The sequence below is a fragment of the Lynx canadensis genome, chromosome A3 (genome assembly GCF_007474595.2).
Source record: "Lynx canadensis isolate LIC74 chromosome A3, mLynCan4.pri.v2, whole genome shotgun sequence".
Classification (NCBI taxonomy): domain Eukaryota; kingdom Metazoa; phylum Chordata; class Mammalia; order Carnivora; family Felidae; genus Lynx; species Lynx canadensis.
The window spans coordinates 61395963-61413028 of record NC_044305.1 but is presented as its reverse complement, the minus strand read 5'-3'; the positions used below and the strand labels follow the sequence as shown (position 1 = coordinate 61413028).

General features: G+C 41.1%; 1 protein-coding gene across 2 annotated transcripts in view; it reads right to left on the bottom strand.

Moving 5' to 3' along the window:
* Nucleotides 1-8435, bottom strand: part of TMEM131 (transmembrane protein 131) — a 245234-nt gene extending 236799 nt beyond the window's left edge. For both annotated transcript variants that reach the window (XM_030310450.1, XM_030310451.1), the window contains exon 1: nucleotides 7984-8435. In XM_030310450.1, the coding sequence (XP_030166310.1) occupies nucleotides 7984-8164 (181 nt within the window). In that variant the 5' untranslated portion in view covers nucleotides 8165-8435. The remainder of the gene's footprint in view (nucleotides 1-7983) is intronic.
* Between the last annotated feature and the right edge of the window lie 8631 nt (nucleotides 8436-17066).

Below are 17066 nucleotides of genomic sequence, written 5' to 3'. Positions count from 1 at the left end.
TCAAAAATGCAGGTCTGAATTATAGCAGCATCAATAATATATCTAAGAATAAATATAATAACCAAGGAGGAGAAAGACTTACTTACACACATTGAAAATACAAAAACACTGCTGAAATTAAAGACAACACAAATAAATGGAATGGCATCCTGTATTCATGAAGTGTTAGACTTAATATTGTTAAGATGTTCACCCTCCCCAAAACAACCTACAGATTCAATATAATCCCTATTAAAACCATAACAGCACTTTTTGCATAAACAGAAAAAAAAAATCCTAAAATCCATATGGAATTTCAAGGGACCCCTAACAGCCAAACCGAACTTGGAAGAGAAAAAAGCTTAAGGACTTGCACTTCCCGATTTCAAAACTTGTAACAAAGCTACAGTAACTGGAACAGTGTGGTAACTGCCTAAAAAGACAAACAGAATAGAGAACTCATTGGGCGCCTAGGTGGCTCTGTCGGTTAAGCATCTGACTTTGGCTCAGGTCATGATCTCACAGTTCACGGATTCAAGCCCCACATCAGGCTCTGTGCTGACAGCTCAGGGCCTGGAGCCTGGAGCCTGCAGCCTGCTTCAGATTCTGTATCTCCCTCTCTCTCTGCCCCTCCCCTACTCATGCTTTGTCTCTCTCACTCTCAAAAATAAACATTAAAAAAAAAAAAAGGAATAGAGAACTCAGAAATAAATTCTCATATATATGGTCAAATGACCCTCACATAAGGGTTCCAAGACCATTCAACGAGGAAAGGATGTCTCTTCAACAAATGGTGCTGGGAAAATGCGGTATTTGCATGCAAAAGGATGAATTTGGACACTTACCTTACATCTTACAAAAATTAACTCTAAATTGACTGAAGAACAAAATGTAAGACCCCAAACTGTAAAATTCCTAAAGGAAACAGGGGGAAAGCTCCATGACATCGGATTTGACAATGTTTTCTCGTACAGCATGAAAAGCACAGGCAACAAAAGCAAAAATAGACAAATGGGACTACATCAGACTTTAAAACTTATGTGCATCAAAGGTTACACTCATAAGAGTAAAAAGGCAACCTATGGAATGGGGAAAAAATATTTACAAATCATCTATCTGATGAGGAGCTGTTACTCAGAATATATAAAGAACTCCTACAACTCAACAATAAAAAAAAATAACCCAATATAAAAATGGGCAACGAACCTGAATAGATATTTCTCAAAAAACAAAAAACAAAGATACAAGTGGTCACCAAGCATATGAAAAGATGCTCAATTAATATCACTTACAAAAATGCAAATCAAAACAAGATATAACCCTACATTCATTAGGATGGCCACTATAAACAAACAAACAAACAAACAAACACAGAAGATAAGTATTAGTGAGGATGGGGAGAAACTGAACCTTTGTGCACTGTTGGTAGAATTGTAAAATGGTGCAGCTACTATGGAAAACAGTATGGTAGTGGTTTAAAAAATTAAAAATAGAACTACCATATGATCCAATAATCCCACGTATGGGTATATAACCCAAAAGAATTAAATGCAGGATCTCAGAGACATTTGCACACCTATGTTCATAGCAGAATCACTTACAACAGCCAAAAGTGAAAGCAATCCAAATGTCCATTGATGGGTAAATGGATAAATAAAATAGATAAATGGTACATAAATACAACAGAATATTCTTGAGCCTTAAAAAGGAAAGAAATCCTGTCACATGCTCCAATATAATGAACCTTGAGGACATTATGCTAAGTGAAATAAGCCAGCCACAAAAAGACAAATCTTGCATGATTCCACTTAAATGAGGCATCTAAAGTAGTCAAACTCATAAAAACAGAAAGTAGAATGGTGAGGCTGGAGCAGCGGAGAGAGAATTGGGGAGCTGCTATTCAATGGATAGAGTTTCAGTTATGCAAAATGAAAAAGCTCTGGAGATCTGTTCCACAACAATGTGAATATACTTCATACTACTGAACTGTACTCTTAAAATGGTTAAGATGGTAAATTTCATGTCACGTGTTTTTTTACAATTACAGAGAAACAAACAAGGCAGGTTTGACACTCTACCATGACAGGCATGTCAAGGATCCTCTTAGACAGTAGGGATTTTTCAGACCTTTGCCATAAGTGCTATATGCAACAAGATGAATCATGCAAAGAGTTAGAGCTTTCTAAAAATCTTTCTAAGGCAATCACACAGGAATGAAAAACTGATCTAGTATGGCAAATTAAACTAATGACCATCTAATCCAAAAATGCCTTCATAAGAACAAAGCCCCACAAATGAACTTCTGGAGCTCCTGGACCTCTAACAGAAATCTCAAAGAGATTTTTCCACTGTCAAAAGCTGATGTCACCACCAGCCTCTGGATTATCTCCAGTTCCTTTTAATCAGGGCCAGTTTCTGAGAATATTCCACATATCTAGACTAACTTGTCACACTAATCTAAAACTAAGGAATGTTCACAGAATTCAGGTTAGTCTAAATCTTAATCCAAGAATATATCAGAACCTAAGAACAGGGTCAGTAGCTTTCAATGCCAAATATCTGTTCCCCAGATCACACATTCATGGGTCTCCTCAATTTCTTTTTCAGAATGCACATGATCCAGAATGGCCTAAGATTAAGATCATTTTAATGGTTATCAAGTCAATAGTGGGGCGCCTGGGTGTCTCAGTCAGTTAAAGAATCTGACTAAGGCTCAGGTCATGATCTCACAGCTCATGAGTTCAAGCCCCACATCAGGCTCTCTCTGCTGTCAGTGCAGAGCCCGCTTTGGATCCTCTGTCCCCCTCTCTCTCTGTGGCTCCCCCGCTTGCACTCACTCTCAAAAATAAATGAACGCTAAAAAAAAAAGTTAATGGTAAGTGATATGGATATGTATTTACAGCTATAAAAAAAAAAGTGCACTTCACTGGAATATTTAATACATTGCTTCTGCACAAACTGGCAGTTCTGCTCTTTCTCCAGTTGGTGTACAACAAAATCTACTACATTAAGAACTCATCCAGGATTATACAGCTTGGTCTAGGAACAGATGGCTTGGGATGGAATCCTGGCTCAACTACCTACCAACTTTTTTACCTTCAGAATACTACTTAATTTCTCTGTACCTGTTTCATGATCTATAAACGGGTATATGAGAATCTGAAATCTTAAAATCCAAAAGTTACGAAAGTGTGGTTTACATAAGTGTCTATCACTTGGTTACAATGGAAAGCAACATGTAGGGAAGAAAAAAGTGGTGTCACCCTATGTCTTATTACAGCAGAATTCCTAGTGAGACCAGCAACCGAGTCAGAGTTTTACGTGTACTCTTGACTCTCAGCCCAGGTCTCAGGTACTGGGGGAAGATAAGGTCATTTTAGACAAACCTTCATTTAAAACTGAATGCCTACTATGTACATAATGGTGCTATTGACAAAGGTTCAGAAATTCCAGTCTGGGTGAAGAAATGTCCCCCATAAAATAATTGAAGTAGCTAAATGTGTCAAAATGAATGACAGATGAGTAACAGACAATGCAAACAGAAATGGAGAAAGTGGAGAGGGGAGAGCCTACTGCAGTGCCCCCAGGCGGGAGGCTGTTGGGAGAGTCGCCCAAGAAAGGAAACACACACTGACACCACTTGCTAAGGGGTCAAAAATGAGACCAATGTGGCAGAGAGAATAATCACAGCATTAATAAAAACTGGGAAACCAGAGGTGGTGCGAGGTAATTCTGCCCTGGACATGTGCAGTGTGTGCTGGTGGCTGGACACACATAGGAAAGAAGACAGTGGGCGGCTGGAGAGCAGTGACTGACAACTAAGGCAGGATGACAACCAAGAGGCACAAAATCATAGAAACGGAGAAAAGTTCCAAGAAGCAGCTATCAACAGTGTCTGATGCTGCTTAAAACAGACAGTGAAGAAAAATTCAGCCATAGAAGAAAGGCCTCTGTCTGCCAAGGCCAGTCAGAAAGCTCAAGCCACATGCAGGATGAAAAAGAATTTCTAAAATATCAAGCACTCAGTAATGATTTAATTTTTCCCCAAGAGTAGGCTGGCTTATTACTACTCCGGATGATAACCAATTAGATGATTTTACATCTACTTCCAAAGCTGATCTTTTTGGCAAGTGTCTATGAGGACCCACTGAAAGGATTATAAAGAAAAAGAAAATAGTCATTAACAAGAGAAAGAGAGGGCACACTTTTTCCAACTACAGGATTCCAAAGCTTCTGGCAGTAGCAAACAGCTTTTAGTAAAAATAAGCCAGCAAAAGTTTATTAGTGAAGTAGTATTAACAAAATAATATTCATTTACTAGGCTCTAAATGAAAGAGTAGCCACTCCACCACCATACAAAGGATTAAAATACCTCACTCTTAAGAAAATCACTTCTAAAAATATTTTTACATTATAAAGTAATAATTTGATTAGAAAAAGTAAATACTACTCCTGATCAATTCTGCCTTCCTAAGACAAATCTAATGATTATGTTTAATCTCTTCTGGCCTTTATTCCTAAGTACAGCATTTTGTTCATATGCTTTGTATATAAAACACTTTTGTACCCTCCTCCTGCATCTGTCACAAATACAACTTAAAACAAAAATTTCTGCACAAAACTAATGTATCCTGCAAACAAATTTAAAAGTCCTAATAAACACTATCAAACTTTGCCTTGCCATTAATAGCCAATTTATGAAAATATATGTGACACTGAAATTTAATTTGCCACAGACTAAAACAATCATATTCCTGTAAATCTATTCAAGTTTATATTTACTAGCTACACGAGATGTAGCTTTTTATTTACAATGAATTAAAAGACAACCATGCCTTCCAAAGATCCACTTCACAACGAAACTGTATTAGCTAATAGATGATTTTTTTAAAAAAAAGCTCTTATTTGCTGGTCACATTGGGCCGATTTTTTTTTTAAGTCTTTATTTACTTATTTTGAGAGAGAGAGAGAGAGCGAGCACGGGGGAGGGGCAGAGAGCGAGGGAGAGAGAGAATCCCAAGCAGGCTCTGTGCTGTCAGTGCAGAGTCTGATGCAGGGCTCGAACCCACAAACCGTGTGATCATGACTTGAGCCAAAGTCGGATGCTTAATGGACTGATCACCCAGGTGCCCCACAATGGGCAGACTTATAAATCGAATACTACTAAAAATTATATGTTTAACATATGTACACATATTTTCACTATATATTTTTATTACATTTTCACTACGTGCATCTATTTCCACTGTTCTCAATATCTAGATCTTAGCTTCAAGAAAAATCCTGACACCAATCCAGGGTAAGTGAATTATTTGTAGTAATTATAGTAGCTTCTACCTCTCCCAACTCTTTCAAAATCCTTACAAACTATAGACCACAGCCAAAACATTCTCAAAGGTCCCTTTTCTCTGAAATAATAACATACTACCATTGAGCCGTAAAAATGGCTGTTAAGATATAGGAATGTTAAGACATCTAGGATGTTAAGACAAGGAAATGGCTCATGCTTCTGACATAAGAAAATTAACATCTAGTCCAAACATAAAAAAAAAACTGCATTAGGTAACGCAAGTAGCTATTTCCACTGTTTTTCTTCATCAATGAGTTTTATTTTGTTTTGAAGATGTTCTAGTGAAATTCTGCTGCAATGGAGGAAAAATATACCAAATAGAAAGTACTCAGAGAACCATCATTAATATTGCAGGGAAATCTTAACTTTGAAAAATTACTAGTTTATACTACTAAAATAAACACAAAAAATCCTCAGGGTATAAACTGACAAACTGAACTCATCCACCTCCAGAAATGTGCCCAGGTTTCCTGAAAAAACTCAACAGCACATTCTGGGGGGCAAATGGTGTATTTGTGCCCCATCAGATGCTAAACTCATGGTATCACTCACAATCATTTAAGAAAATCAATCCCATTTCTTCTACTTACTCAAACAAAAACAATACCAAAGTTTGATCAGGAAGAAGGCTGAAAGCATAGGCCATTTTTGGAGCAACCTTCGCAGAATATTTTATTAGAACCAGATTTTATCTATGATGGGCAGAGGCTTGTGTTCTGTATTAGTGTAATTACCAGCAATTGCTTGACTAGCTAGTTTGTACATTCAAACGGTTCATACAGACACAACATGGGCCACAAAAGATGTCTGATTCTGCCAGGACCACTGACAGATTCAACCACATCTTTTCATACCTTACACCCTGGCAAGTAATTTTTCTCACGTGAGCCCTACATTCATGAGTAGAGAGGTACACTAAAACTTATAAACAAATAGGAAATTAGCAAATATAATTTAGGCTGACATTTCTCAAACAAGGGAGTTGTTAACTATACACAGAAAATTAGCATATATAAGGCTGTTGGGGTAAAAAAAAAAAAAAAAAAGCAGCAGAAAGATAACCTTAATGTTTTACAAGACTCAATCATTATTTTAGTTCCCCGTGCTAATGGCTCATGAAGATAGTCATTCACTCAAACTAGTGTTAAATCCCTACTGTGTGCCTGGCAGTGTACAAGGTAAGAAAAAGAACAGAAAATCAAGGCCACAATACCTGCCAAGAACTACTTGAAATAAAAGGAGACATGCCCATTAAATTGCTGTACTGTTTTAGCTTTACTGGACACAAACCACAGGCCAGCCTGTGCTGGACACCGTAGGCACACAATAGTAACAATCATCTAACTGCAGATCTGTAACCAATCAATGAACTATGACAATACCAGGCCTGACTAGTCCTAAAGCAGCAATATTTCATTCTGGAAATAATCTTGCCTCTGTCGATTAATTCTTTCAACAGATGGCAATTCTCTGAATAATTTCCACCTATGTGAACCCAGACTAAGGTTGCTTAAAGAGTTAAATGAGAGAATGTAATGTTTTGAACAAAAATTGAAAAACAGTAAATAGAGGCACATTTGCACTTCAACATTAATTTGGTTTGCATTTAGCCATTGCCTTCAAAAATGATAAAAAAGCAAGTGACTTTAGTCATAAAGCAGAATATCAACCCGAAAGTTACTGTGGCAAGACATTATTTTCTAGTAGTGGCAGTTTAGTGGGAAACGGAAGCTAAACAGGTTTTGCTAAGCTTTTTAAAAACCATTCACTTTTAGTGATTTCTTTGTGAAAGCTGTGACCACCCATTTCCTTAGGCTCAAAAACAGGTAGTCCCAACACAACTACAGATTTGGTACAGTCTTCAATACTAACGAGTTTTTCTTAAGTAGGTGTCATTTCTTAACTAAATTATAAAGGCTTGCAAACTAGAAAACGACATCTGCTTTTAAAATCTTTCACGTTAAAAATGACACCCGATCTTAAATTAAAAATGTAAACAGACTTCCAATACCTTAACTAGAGAACTAAACGGAACTGTATTATGGATATAGAATTGCTAGCTAAACAATCTACTGCAAAGCGATAAAGGAAAGGGAAGATGAAGAAACAAGATTCCTCACCAAGAAATGTTTGAACAAATTCAAAGTAAAATTCTGTAAGCTATGTTTTGAAGCCTTTCCACCAGTTTTGCTATTTTTACTACGACATTTAAAAGTGAGCTCTGTGTGCACGCCGTTATTAAAACCGCAACCAAAGGGGGAAAAGTGTCCTAAAATTTGCCCATTAACAGCGATCAAGACTACAAATAGGCCCCTCCTACATAGTGAGCCAAGTGGCAAGAAGATACGAGAACTCAGGAAGTTTTGAAATGGCAGTGACAGGAGTCAACAGGGAAGGCAAGGGGAAAGAATCACGGAGAACAAGAGCAACTCCGTGCGGCCAACGCCACGAGTTGGCATCCGAACTGCAAGTTCCCGGCTCGGGACGGGACTCGAACGGGCAACTTCGCGCCGGACGGAGCTGCGCGCTCGGCCGCCCTCCGAGCCCCGAGCCGCAGCCCTTCGTCCCCGTTCGTAGTCCCGCTGCCGCGTCCGCGAGGGCGCGCTGACAGCCGCGGGGCCGGGCCTGAGAGATGCCGGCCGGCTGACACCCACCTTCCTTCTCGGCCCGCGCCGCGGCCACTACGAGGGTCATCACCAGGTGCAGCGCTCCCAGTAGGCCGGCGGCCCCGCTCCGCGGGCCCCCGCCGCGGCTGGCCGCGGGCTCCACACCGGCCCCTGCGGACGTGGAGGCGGCGGCGACTCCTGCTGCTCCTCCTCCAGCCCGCTTCCCCATCCCTGCCGGCCGGGGGCCGCCGCGCTCGAGGTCCGGCGCGGCCCTTCTCGGCGAGGCGGCAGCGGCACGGGAGCCGTGGTCCGGGCTCTGACCGCGGCGCCGGGGGCGAGAGTGGTTCCGGGCCCAGGGCTCGGGCTCCGGGCGTGGGTCTGGGTCCGTACGTGCGTGTGAGCGAGAGTGTCAGTCACGGCCTCGGCCTCAGCATCGCCTACGAAGAGTCGAAGCGGAGAGGCCGCGGGTCAAGCACGGCGGGCGGCCATACTGGAAACGGGCACGGGCCGCGGGCTCTGGGCGCTGGCCTGCGAGGGGCGGGGCGCGGCCTTGGGCACCGCCCCCGCCGTGCCGTCACCTGAGGGGCCAGCCGCTCAGTCTGCCCCGGAGTCCGTGAGTCTTAATTTCTCGTCCGGCTCTTGGCGACCCAAGGCTTCACTAGCCGGACAGGACGCGGGCAGTACAACTCCAACCTGTCACTTCTGCCCCGCGGAAGAGGAGAAGGGGGAGGGAAGAAGGACCAGGCCCCGTCGCCAGGACTTATGATGGCGGTTCACGCTTCGTGGAGGCAGTGACGGCAATCACGTGGAGACGAGGGGGCCTAGTCGCGCAGCCGCCCTGGGGCGTGGGCGGGGCCGAGAGGGACTGCGGGGCGCTTGGGGAGGCTTGCCCGCTGCTCCCACGCGGGAACAAACCTCTTGCATCTCTAGTGCTGCAATGCTAGAGCCTACCAGAGGACTGAGTGCGCATCCAGACCTCGAGGCCCCGTGCGGAAAATCCATTCCAGTGACTCCTTCTGGTCCCGCCTATGCCTCTCGGCCTGACAATACTCCGGGCCTGATTCAGTTCCTGGTGGCGCTTCCTTGAGATCTGGGACTTGCTCCATTCATCTTTGTATCCTCAAGTCACAGTACCCAGAAGCGCTTAATGGAATCCTCTTGCCCTTGGAATTGTGCCTACTTTGCTGCAGGAAAACCCTTTGCTTTGTGTATATAAAGCAGCAGTGACCCTGGAGGGAGAGGGCAGGTTGTTCTTCAGAAAAGTGCCCGATGGTCATACTGGCTTTCTCCGTCTGGGAATAATTCTTAAGACGTTTTATACACATAGTTCCTTCAAAGCCCAAATCAAAAGCCTTCTTTAGTCTCCTTCAGGAAGGCTTCTCATGCCTCTTAACACCTTAGGTCGAGGTTCTTGGTGGGCATGGCTATACTCTTCAAAATTTAAGGTCCATGAGAGTCCCTCTTCTTAATAACTTCCCCTACCTCCTAACTTAGTAACTATTTTAATAACTTTCCTTAATTCCACAGCCATTTGCTTATGCTTAGCAGTATTGGTTGGGTGAATCAATGGATTTTTAAGGCCACATAAGGTCTCTACCTCAATATGTCTGAGAACAAACTATAAAGGAAAATAAGATCAGACTTGGAAAAGGAACTCAGAGTGCCACCCTATGCTGTAGTCTTCTTTATCAAGCAAGCACTTAAGTTTATTTGTAAATTAATACATTTTTTATAGTCTTACCCTGATGATTTTGAAAAGCAATTTTGTTTTCCTGAGCATTAGTGTTAAAATTGAGAAATCAAACTTTGTTCGTGATGTAATGTAGTAGGACTTGTTATAATCTCTTAAGTTGGATTTTCTGTATTTATATATGTAAGAAAAGATTTCCGGAAGGCTTTTAACTCACAGAAGAAATCAAACCCAAGGATAAGTAACTGAGTGCCTTAAATGGGTCAAAGCTTACCTTCCAATGTGCAGTACAAAGAGTTGGCAAACCTTCCCCCATTACCAGGTTCAGGGCAGGCAAGCCTCTCCAGCTATGAAATGCTCAGGTTCTCTTACACAGGAATCAACCACATCCTCTGATTAGCCTGAGGCTCAAGAGCCGCATGGGAAATAACTTGCATATGTCTGTAATTGGAGCTTAGACATATACCAGGCATGTTTGATCAGAGGCCAATTTCCCATGAAGCTAATGAAGCTTAAGTTTTAGGGCTCCACTCTTGCACAAGTTCCTTCCAAGGCCTTCCACCTAACTGTGTATTTATAAGTTTTAATCTTGTTCTTAACGGGCACCCGCCCCTCTCCAATAGTGTTGTAAGCTTTTAAGGCCCACTATACCTGAACCTCCCCTGTACCTGATGGACATTAGGAGCCAGAGGGGTGACAATGGAAGTTCATTTCACAGAAAGGGCAAGGACGCTTCTGGGAGAACAATAATAAGAAAGACTTACTAGACAGCATGGTAAACTTTGTTGAGCACCCAGGGTTAAGCCACCATCACCTCATTATCCCCTCTCCCACAACACTCATGTGTCTTGGGAAGGAGAAAACTATGAGGTGAAACAGAAGAAACTATCACCAAGGACCCTTCTGAAGTTCTTGATTAGCTCCAGACCTTCCTTTTCCCCTTGAGAAATTAGAGAGACCTGGGCATTTGGCAGGCCAGTGTTTATCAAGGTGCCACCCCCAGACCAGCAGCATCTGCATCACCTGGGAACTTGAGGTCCAGCAATCTGTCTCAACAAGCCAGCTGAGTGATTCTGGTACATGTTCAAGTTTGAAAACTGTTGCCCTAAATTGATATAAGCCAGGAACTACAGGTTGTTGGGACTCCTCATCTTCTACTTGCTTTGCTCTCTAGCCAGCTTAGTAAACTACTATTGGAAGCGGAGTTAAAAGGGACTCAGACAAATTTGGGCTTAAATCCCAGCCTTGCCTTTATTAGCTGTATGATGATAGGCAAATTATGCAACTTTTCTGGCCTCACTTTCCTTATATGTAAAATGATACCTAATAAATTTGGGGAGATTGAGCAAGATTTGTCTGTAAACATATATAATATGTCTGGCACATGGTAGGAGATTGGTCAAAAGTAGCTATTATTGAGTACTTACTTGTGCTCGCTTCGGCAGCACATATACTAATATAGAGTACTTACTTTTTCAAAACACCATGTTGGGCACAGTGAGAGTTTCAAAGATCATTGATCATACTCCCGCTTCATTCACAAAACACTTGAGGAGGCTTACAAGAATACTTTCATTTAGTGTTTATTTTTTTGAGAGAGAGAGAGAGAGACAGTGCTTGCAGGGGAGAGGCAGAGAGAGAGGGAGACACAGAATTCGAAGCAGGTTCCAGGCTCTGAGCTGCCAGCACAGAGCCTGACACAGGGCTCAAACCCACGAACTGTGAGATCATGACCTGAGCTGAAGTCAGACACTCAACCGACTGAGCCACTCAGGCACCCAAGAATACTTTCATTTAACAAAAATATATATGAATTAAAATTTGGGACCAGGAGGAGAAAACGTTGTTGGAAGTCCCCACAGCTCTACCTCACTGGCTCCCTAGTTGACTGCATGTAGTCAGTCTCCTGGTATTGGGCATCATCTATGCTCTTGCAAGTCCCAACTTCAGGTCACCAGCCAGACCTCACTGTGTCTGTTACTGGTCCCACCCTGGCATCTTAAACACGCATGAACTTCTCATCTCCCTGAGTGTGCTTTATCCGCAGCTTTTCCTTTCTCCAGCACAATTCCAACCATCCAGTTGCACAGGCTGTAAACCTAAACGTTATTCTTTACTTATCTCCGCGTGTCCAGAATCTAGCCACTTTTCACCACCTTCATGGCACACTCTGTTATGAGTCCCATCATCTTCTGCCTGGATTTCTGTAAGAACTTTACAACAGTTTCCCGTGTCCAACTACTTTTATAGTGAGAAGTTTTCACTCACAGCACTTGCCTAGAAGATATAAAAATCTGAAGCTGATAAAGGACTGTGAACTTTGAGTGACCCGTAGGCCAGATCCTTATTAGACCTTATTAGACCTGACTGAAGACCTGTTCCTGTCCAGTGAACAAAGGGGCTTGTTTTATCCAACACTGTTCCTTCCTACCCGATTTTCCATCCTTGATTAGTACAACCATCTCAAATCCCTTTCCCTTGCTCTAGCACTTAAAAAAAAACCCTGACTTTTCCTATTTCATAAGTTATTTACTCAGTGAATTTTTTCACTGGTGCCTTTCCTTTCCTGACAAGTATATAGACTCAGCTTTGATTTTTCTTTCCTTTAGTTCTAGCACTCTTTGCTTTATATTCTGACAGAAATTTGCACACTTATTGTCAACACAGCAGCTAGAATGACCCATTTAAAACATAAGACATTTCATCCTTCCTGCAGTGGCTCCCATCTCAGAGTAAAAGCCAAATCTCTTATGATGACTCACATGGCTATACATGATCTAGCTCCCTGGGATCCTTGACTTCCACTGCCCTCCTCCAGGCTCAGCTTATTTCAGCTCAATCACCACCATTTTGTTCTACAAACATACTACAGATGCTTCTGCTCCAGAGTCTATGTCCTAGCTGTTCCCTCTGTCTGAAATGCTTTCTTCTCCTCCAGTTTTCTGCTTGGCTCACTCTGGCACCTCCTTTCAGTCTTGGCTCAGTTACCACCTTCTTGGTGAAGCATACTCTAATCACCCTTGTTAATACCGCAGTTCAGTATGCCCACCCCCAAGTCCCAATCCTCCTTACTCTGTGCTCATTTTCTCTTTTCCCCATAAAACTTATCACTTTCTCTAATACTATGTAATTTCTTTGTTCATTATATATATTATCATTATCTGTCTTTCACCCCCATCTGTTTTGTTCACTGGTGTATCCCATGCTTCTAGAATGTATGAAGCATTTACTAACACTTACAGAGTAAATGAACAAATGGGTGGATGGAAGGATGAATTAATTAATAAATAGAACCGAAAGATAAAGAGCAGTAAGACACAGTCCTTCTGCTCAATGGAACTTAAAACCCCATAGGTAAGATAGACATGTAAACAATATAATAGGAAGGAGAGAACCCCAGGAGAGAAGAGGAGAGGGAGTATGAAGGCAACCCTGGGTTCTACCAATTCCTTTATTTATCCAGCCTTTGCAACATCCTCAAATGATTTTTCTTTGTTCTCATTTCTACGTCTCTTTCATCTAGTTCAGGGTATGAATAAAGCCTACAGCAATCAGAGGTGAATAAGAAATGTAGCATATTGACAATCTCCTTCAATAAACCAAGTGATCTGTTCATTTTGTCTGCTGTGTGCCTTATTCCTTGGTCAGTTTCCCTTGGTTGTGTTCTTTTAAAAAAGAATCAATTCACAAAGCCCCAGGTTTAAGTCTGCTGAACTTATTAGGTAAATTGCTGCAGCCTAGGGTAGAGCAAGGAAATGGAGAGCTTCATGCTGTAGAATGAGGATAGTTGTTTATGAGGTGGTGAGCTGAGCTCTCTATCTGTGTGGACTCTATCCTATTTGAAGCTCTTTACCCCATATATTCGTCCAGAAAACTAGATTCCTTTTCAGTTTCTAACTTCACGTGAACTAAGGCCTCGTCAATGACAGTAACAGCTACCACATGTACACCTCTGCTAATAAGCATACTGATTTAGATGCTATAATTAACTACAGTTGTGTTTAATATTTTCCTTCCAAGCTGACTGACACATCTTACAAGCTTTTAACACTCTAGCATTCGTAAGAAATATTTTTGTGGTAAACATTCTCATTTGAAATAAACCAAAACTTGAGCCTGCCATTCAAATTCTTCACAACACATTCCAATATCTAATTTTTTCTCTCCTAGAAGACGTCCTTAATCTTATGACTTTTTGAAATGTTTCCTGTGGTTTAGCGGTCTTTCCATTTAAAGAAAGGGGAAAATATTCTTTTTTTGTTTTTAACGTTTATTCATTTTTGAGAGACAGCATGAGCGGGGGAGGGGCAGAGAGAAAGACGCCCACACAGAATCTGAAGCAGGCTCCAGGCTCTGAACTGTCAACAGAGCCCAACGTGGAGCTTCAATCCACAAACCATAAGATCATGACCTGAGCCAAAGTCACATGCTTAACAGACTGAGCCACCCCAGAAGGAAAAAATATTGAGGACAGAGGATACCCTAGTATTTCTTTTCTTCTTCCCACATCTTCTACCATTGTCCTCCTAGTACTCAATACTTTGAAATAGACTTTTAGGCTGTCCTGAGTTTCTGAACTGTCCTAAACACCATTATTAAAGAAACTTATTCCAACCATCATTCAATTGTGCTTAAAATGTCATGGTTTGGTGGTAATTAACAGCCTTGAAAAGCCATTCAGTGGGGGGTAGGGGGGAGGGCATTGGAAACACATTGAACAATGTGTTGAGGGATTTTTGTGTTCCTACCTCTCCCTGTTGTTTAACTGTTTGTAAAAATTCTGGGAATATTCAGTAAAGGCAAGGACCAACATATTCAAGATGCTCAGATGCACATTAGAAATGAGGAAGCACAAAATTAAAACAATAATGTACAAGAGTAAAATAATGACAACTGCTGAGATGAAGGCGCTATAGGAAAGACACACTTTTATCTGCCAAGTCTAGTATGAGTTCCCTAAAGAAGAATTAAGAACCAGCCATCATAGGGGCGACTGGGTGGCTCAGTTGGTTAAGCATCTGACTTCGGCTCAGGTCATGATCTCACAGCTCATGAGTCTGAGCCCCTCATCAGGCTCTGTGCTGACAGCTCAGAGTGTGGAGCCTGCTTCAGATTCTGTGCCTCCCTCTCTCTGTCCCTACCCTGCTCACTCTCTCTCTTTCTCTCTCTCTCAAAAAAAAAAAAATAAGCATTTAAAAAAAAAACAACCAACCTGGCCATTATGTGTGGAGCCTGTAATGGCATTCTGAGGGCAGTTATCAGAGCTAATACACACACATGCCTGGGCAGTGTTTCTATAAAGTGAATTCCACTTTCTGTAAACATCATTACATTAATTTCTGGTATTTTAACCACAAGTTAAACTTTGCATTTTAAGTCTGGTATTTTAAAACCATGTAACATGGCTGGCAAAATGTTTTTATGACCACAAATTAACAAGTCTTTGAATTATTCTTAAAAGAAAAGTATCATCAAAGAAGTAGTCTATGCAAACTCTCAAAAGTAATATTTGTGTTTCGGAGTTATGCTACATTATGGTGAACATCTGTATTCTATCATTAAGGTTTGATGCTTTGAGTCCCTTTGATAGCGCACAGGCCAGGGAATATTAATAACAGACTCCTTGATTTTCATAAAATACGTGTTTTGTCACACAATGGAAAATATGATTGCAAATAAGAGAACTTTTTTTGTTGTTGGAGAAAATATTGTTTTCTTTTCGGCAATGTGGTTTCACTTATGAATAGCGCCACACCAAAAATCCAAAGGATTTTAGAGCAAGAAATGACCATATATATATATATATATATATATATATATATATAGTTAAGGCTTTGGAAATATCCCCTCCACGTGCAGCTATTGTTTGGCAAATTACTGAGCCTTTCTAAATCTGTTTCCACAGTTTGGTGTTTTAAAAAATGGCAAAAAAACACAAAAAACAAAAAACACCATAAGCAAACTACTGAAGGCTAGTTGTAAGGATTGAATAAACTAACTTTCATGTAACTATCTTGCATATGACAAGTGCTCAGTAATGTCCCTGTTGTAATAATGATTATCATTACAGAAAAGGAAACTGAGGCCCAGAAATGAAGGGACCTGTCAAAGATAACAGCAGAGTACAACCTCATTTTTTGTTTCATCTTTAGGTCCGTTTAATTTAATATGTCTACAGTGTTTTATTTGGCAGAGTGCTCTTATAATTTTTGTATTAATCTTACAATAATGCCAAAGGCTAAGAGATTAAACTCTACAGTTCTACCTAAATGATAGCACAGATCAATCCAGTTATATCATAAGAGGTGAATCAAATGATTCCTCAAGGGGGCTCTCCCTAAAAGGTTACTAACCAGAGCTTGAACTTCCCTGAAATCACCAATTCAAGCCTAAGCTCTTTTTTTTAATATATGAAATTTTTTGTCAAATTGGTTTCTATGCAACACCCAGTGCTCATCCCAAAAGATGCCCTCTTCAATGCCCATCACCTCCCCTCCCCTCCCTCCCACCCCCCCTCCCCTCCCTCCCACCCCCCATCAACCCTCAGTTTGTTCTCAGCTTTTAAGAGTCTCTTATGCTTTGGCTCTCTCCCACTCTAACCTCTTTTTTTTTTTTTTTTTCCTTCCCCTCCCCCATGGGTTTCTGTTAAGTTTCTCAGGATCCACATAAGAATGAAAACATATGGTATCTGTCTTTCTCTGTATGGCTTATTTCACTTAGCATCACACTCTCCAGTTCCATCCATGTTGCTACAAAGAGCCATATTTCATTCTTTCTCATTGCCACGTAGTACTCCGTTGTGTATATAAACCACAATTTCTTTATCCATTCATCAGTTGATGGACATTTAGGCTCTTTCCACAATTTGGCTATTGTTGAGAGTTCAAGCCTAAGCTCTTTATGTGAGCCAAGGTAGGCTTGGTTATTCTGTGATAACAAATAACCTTCAAATTTCAATGATTTAAAATAATAGATTTGTTTCTCTCTTCCACTACCTGTGCACCCAGGACCACAGCTGATGCAGTAAGCTGGGTCGCTGTAGCAGAGTGAATTGATTTTCATCCATCTACTTACAACACATTGGTCAAAGCAAGTCGTGTAGCTACACCTCATTTCAAAGGACGGGAAAGTGTAATCTTGCCTATGGCTGGATTAGTGAATTGCCCTGATGACTACCACAGGCTTGAGCTTATGTTCTCTTCTCTTTGGAAAATAAGAAACAATAGCCTGAGAAAAGATGGTGGAAACAAGTTTCACTTTCTCATGAATTATGACGTTGTACAGAACAGCCTTAACTTTTTATCATTTATACTTTGTTGGTTGGTTTAATATATTTTTGTTTGTTTTTAAGTTTTTGTTTGAATTCCAGTTAGTTAACAGAGTGTGATATCAGTTTCAGGTGTAGAATTTAGTGATACAACACTTGCGTACAACATGCAGT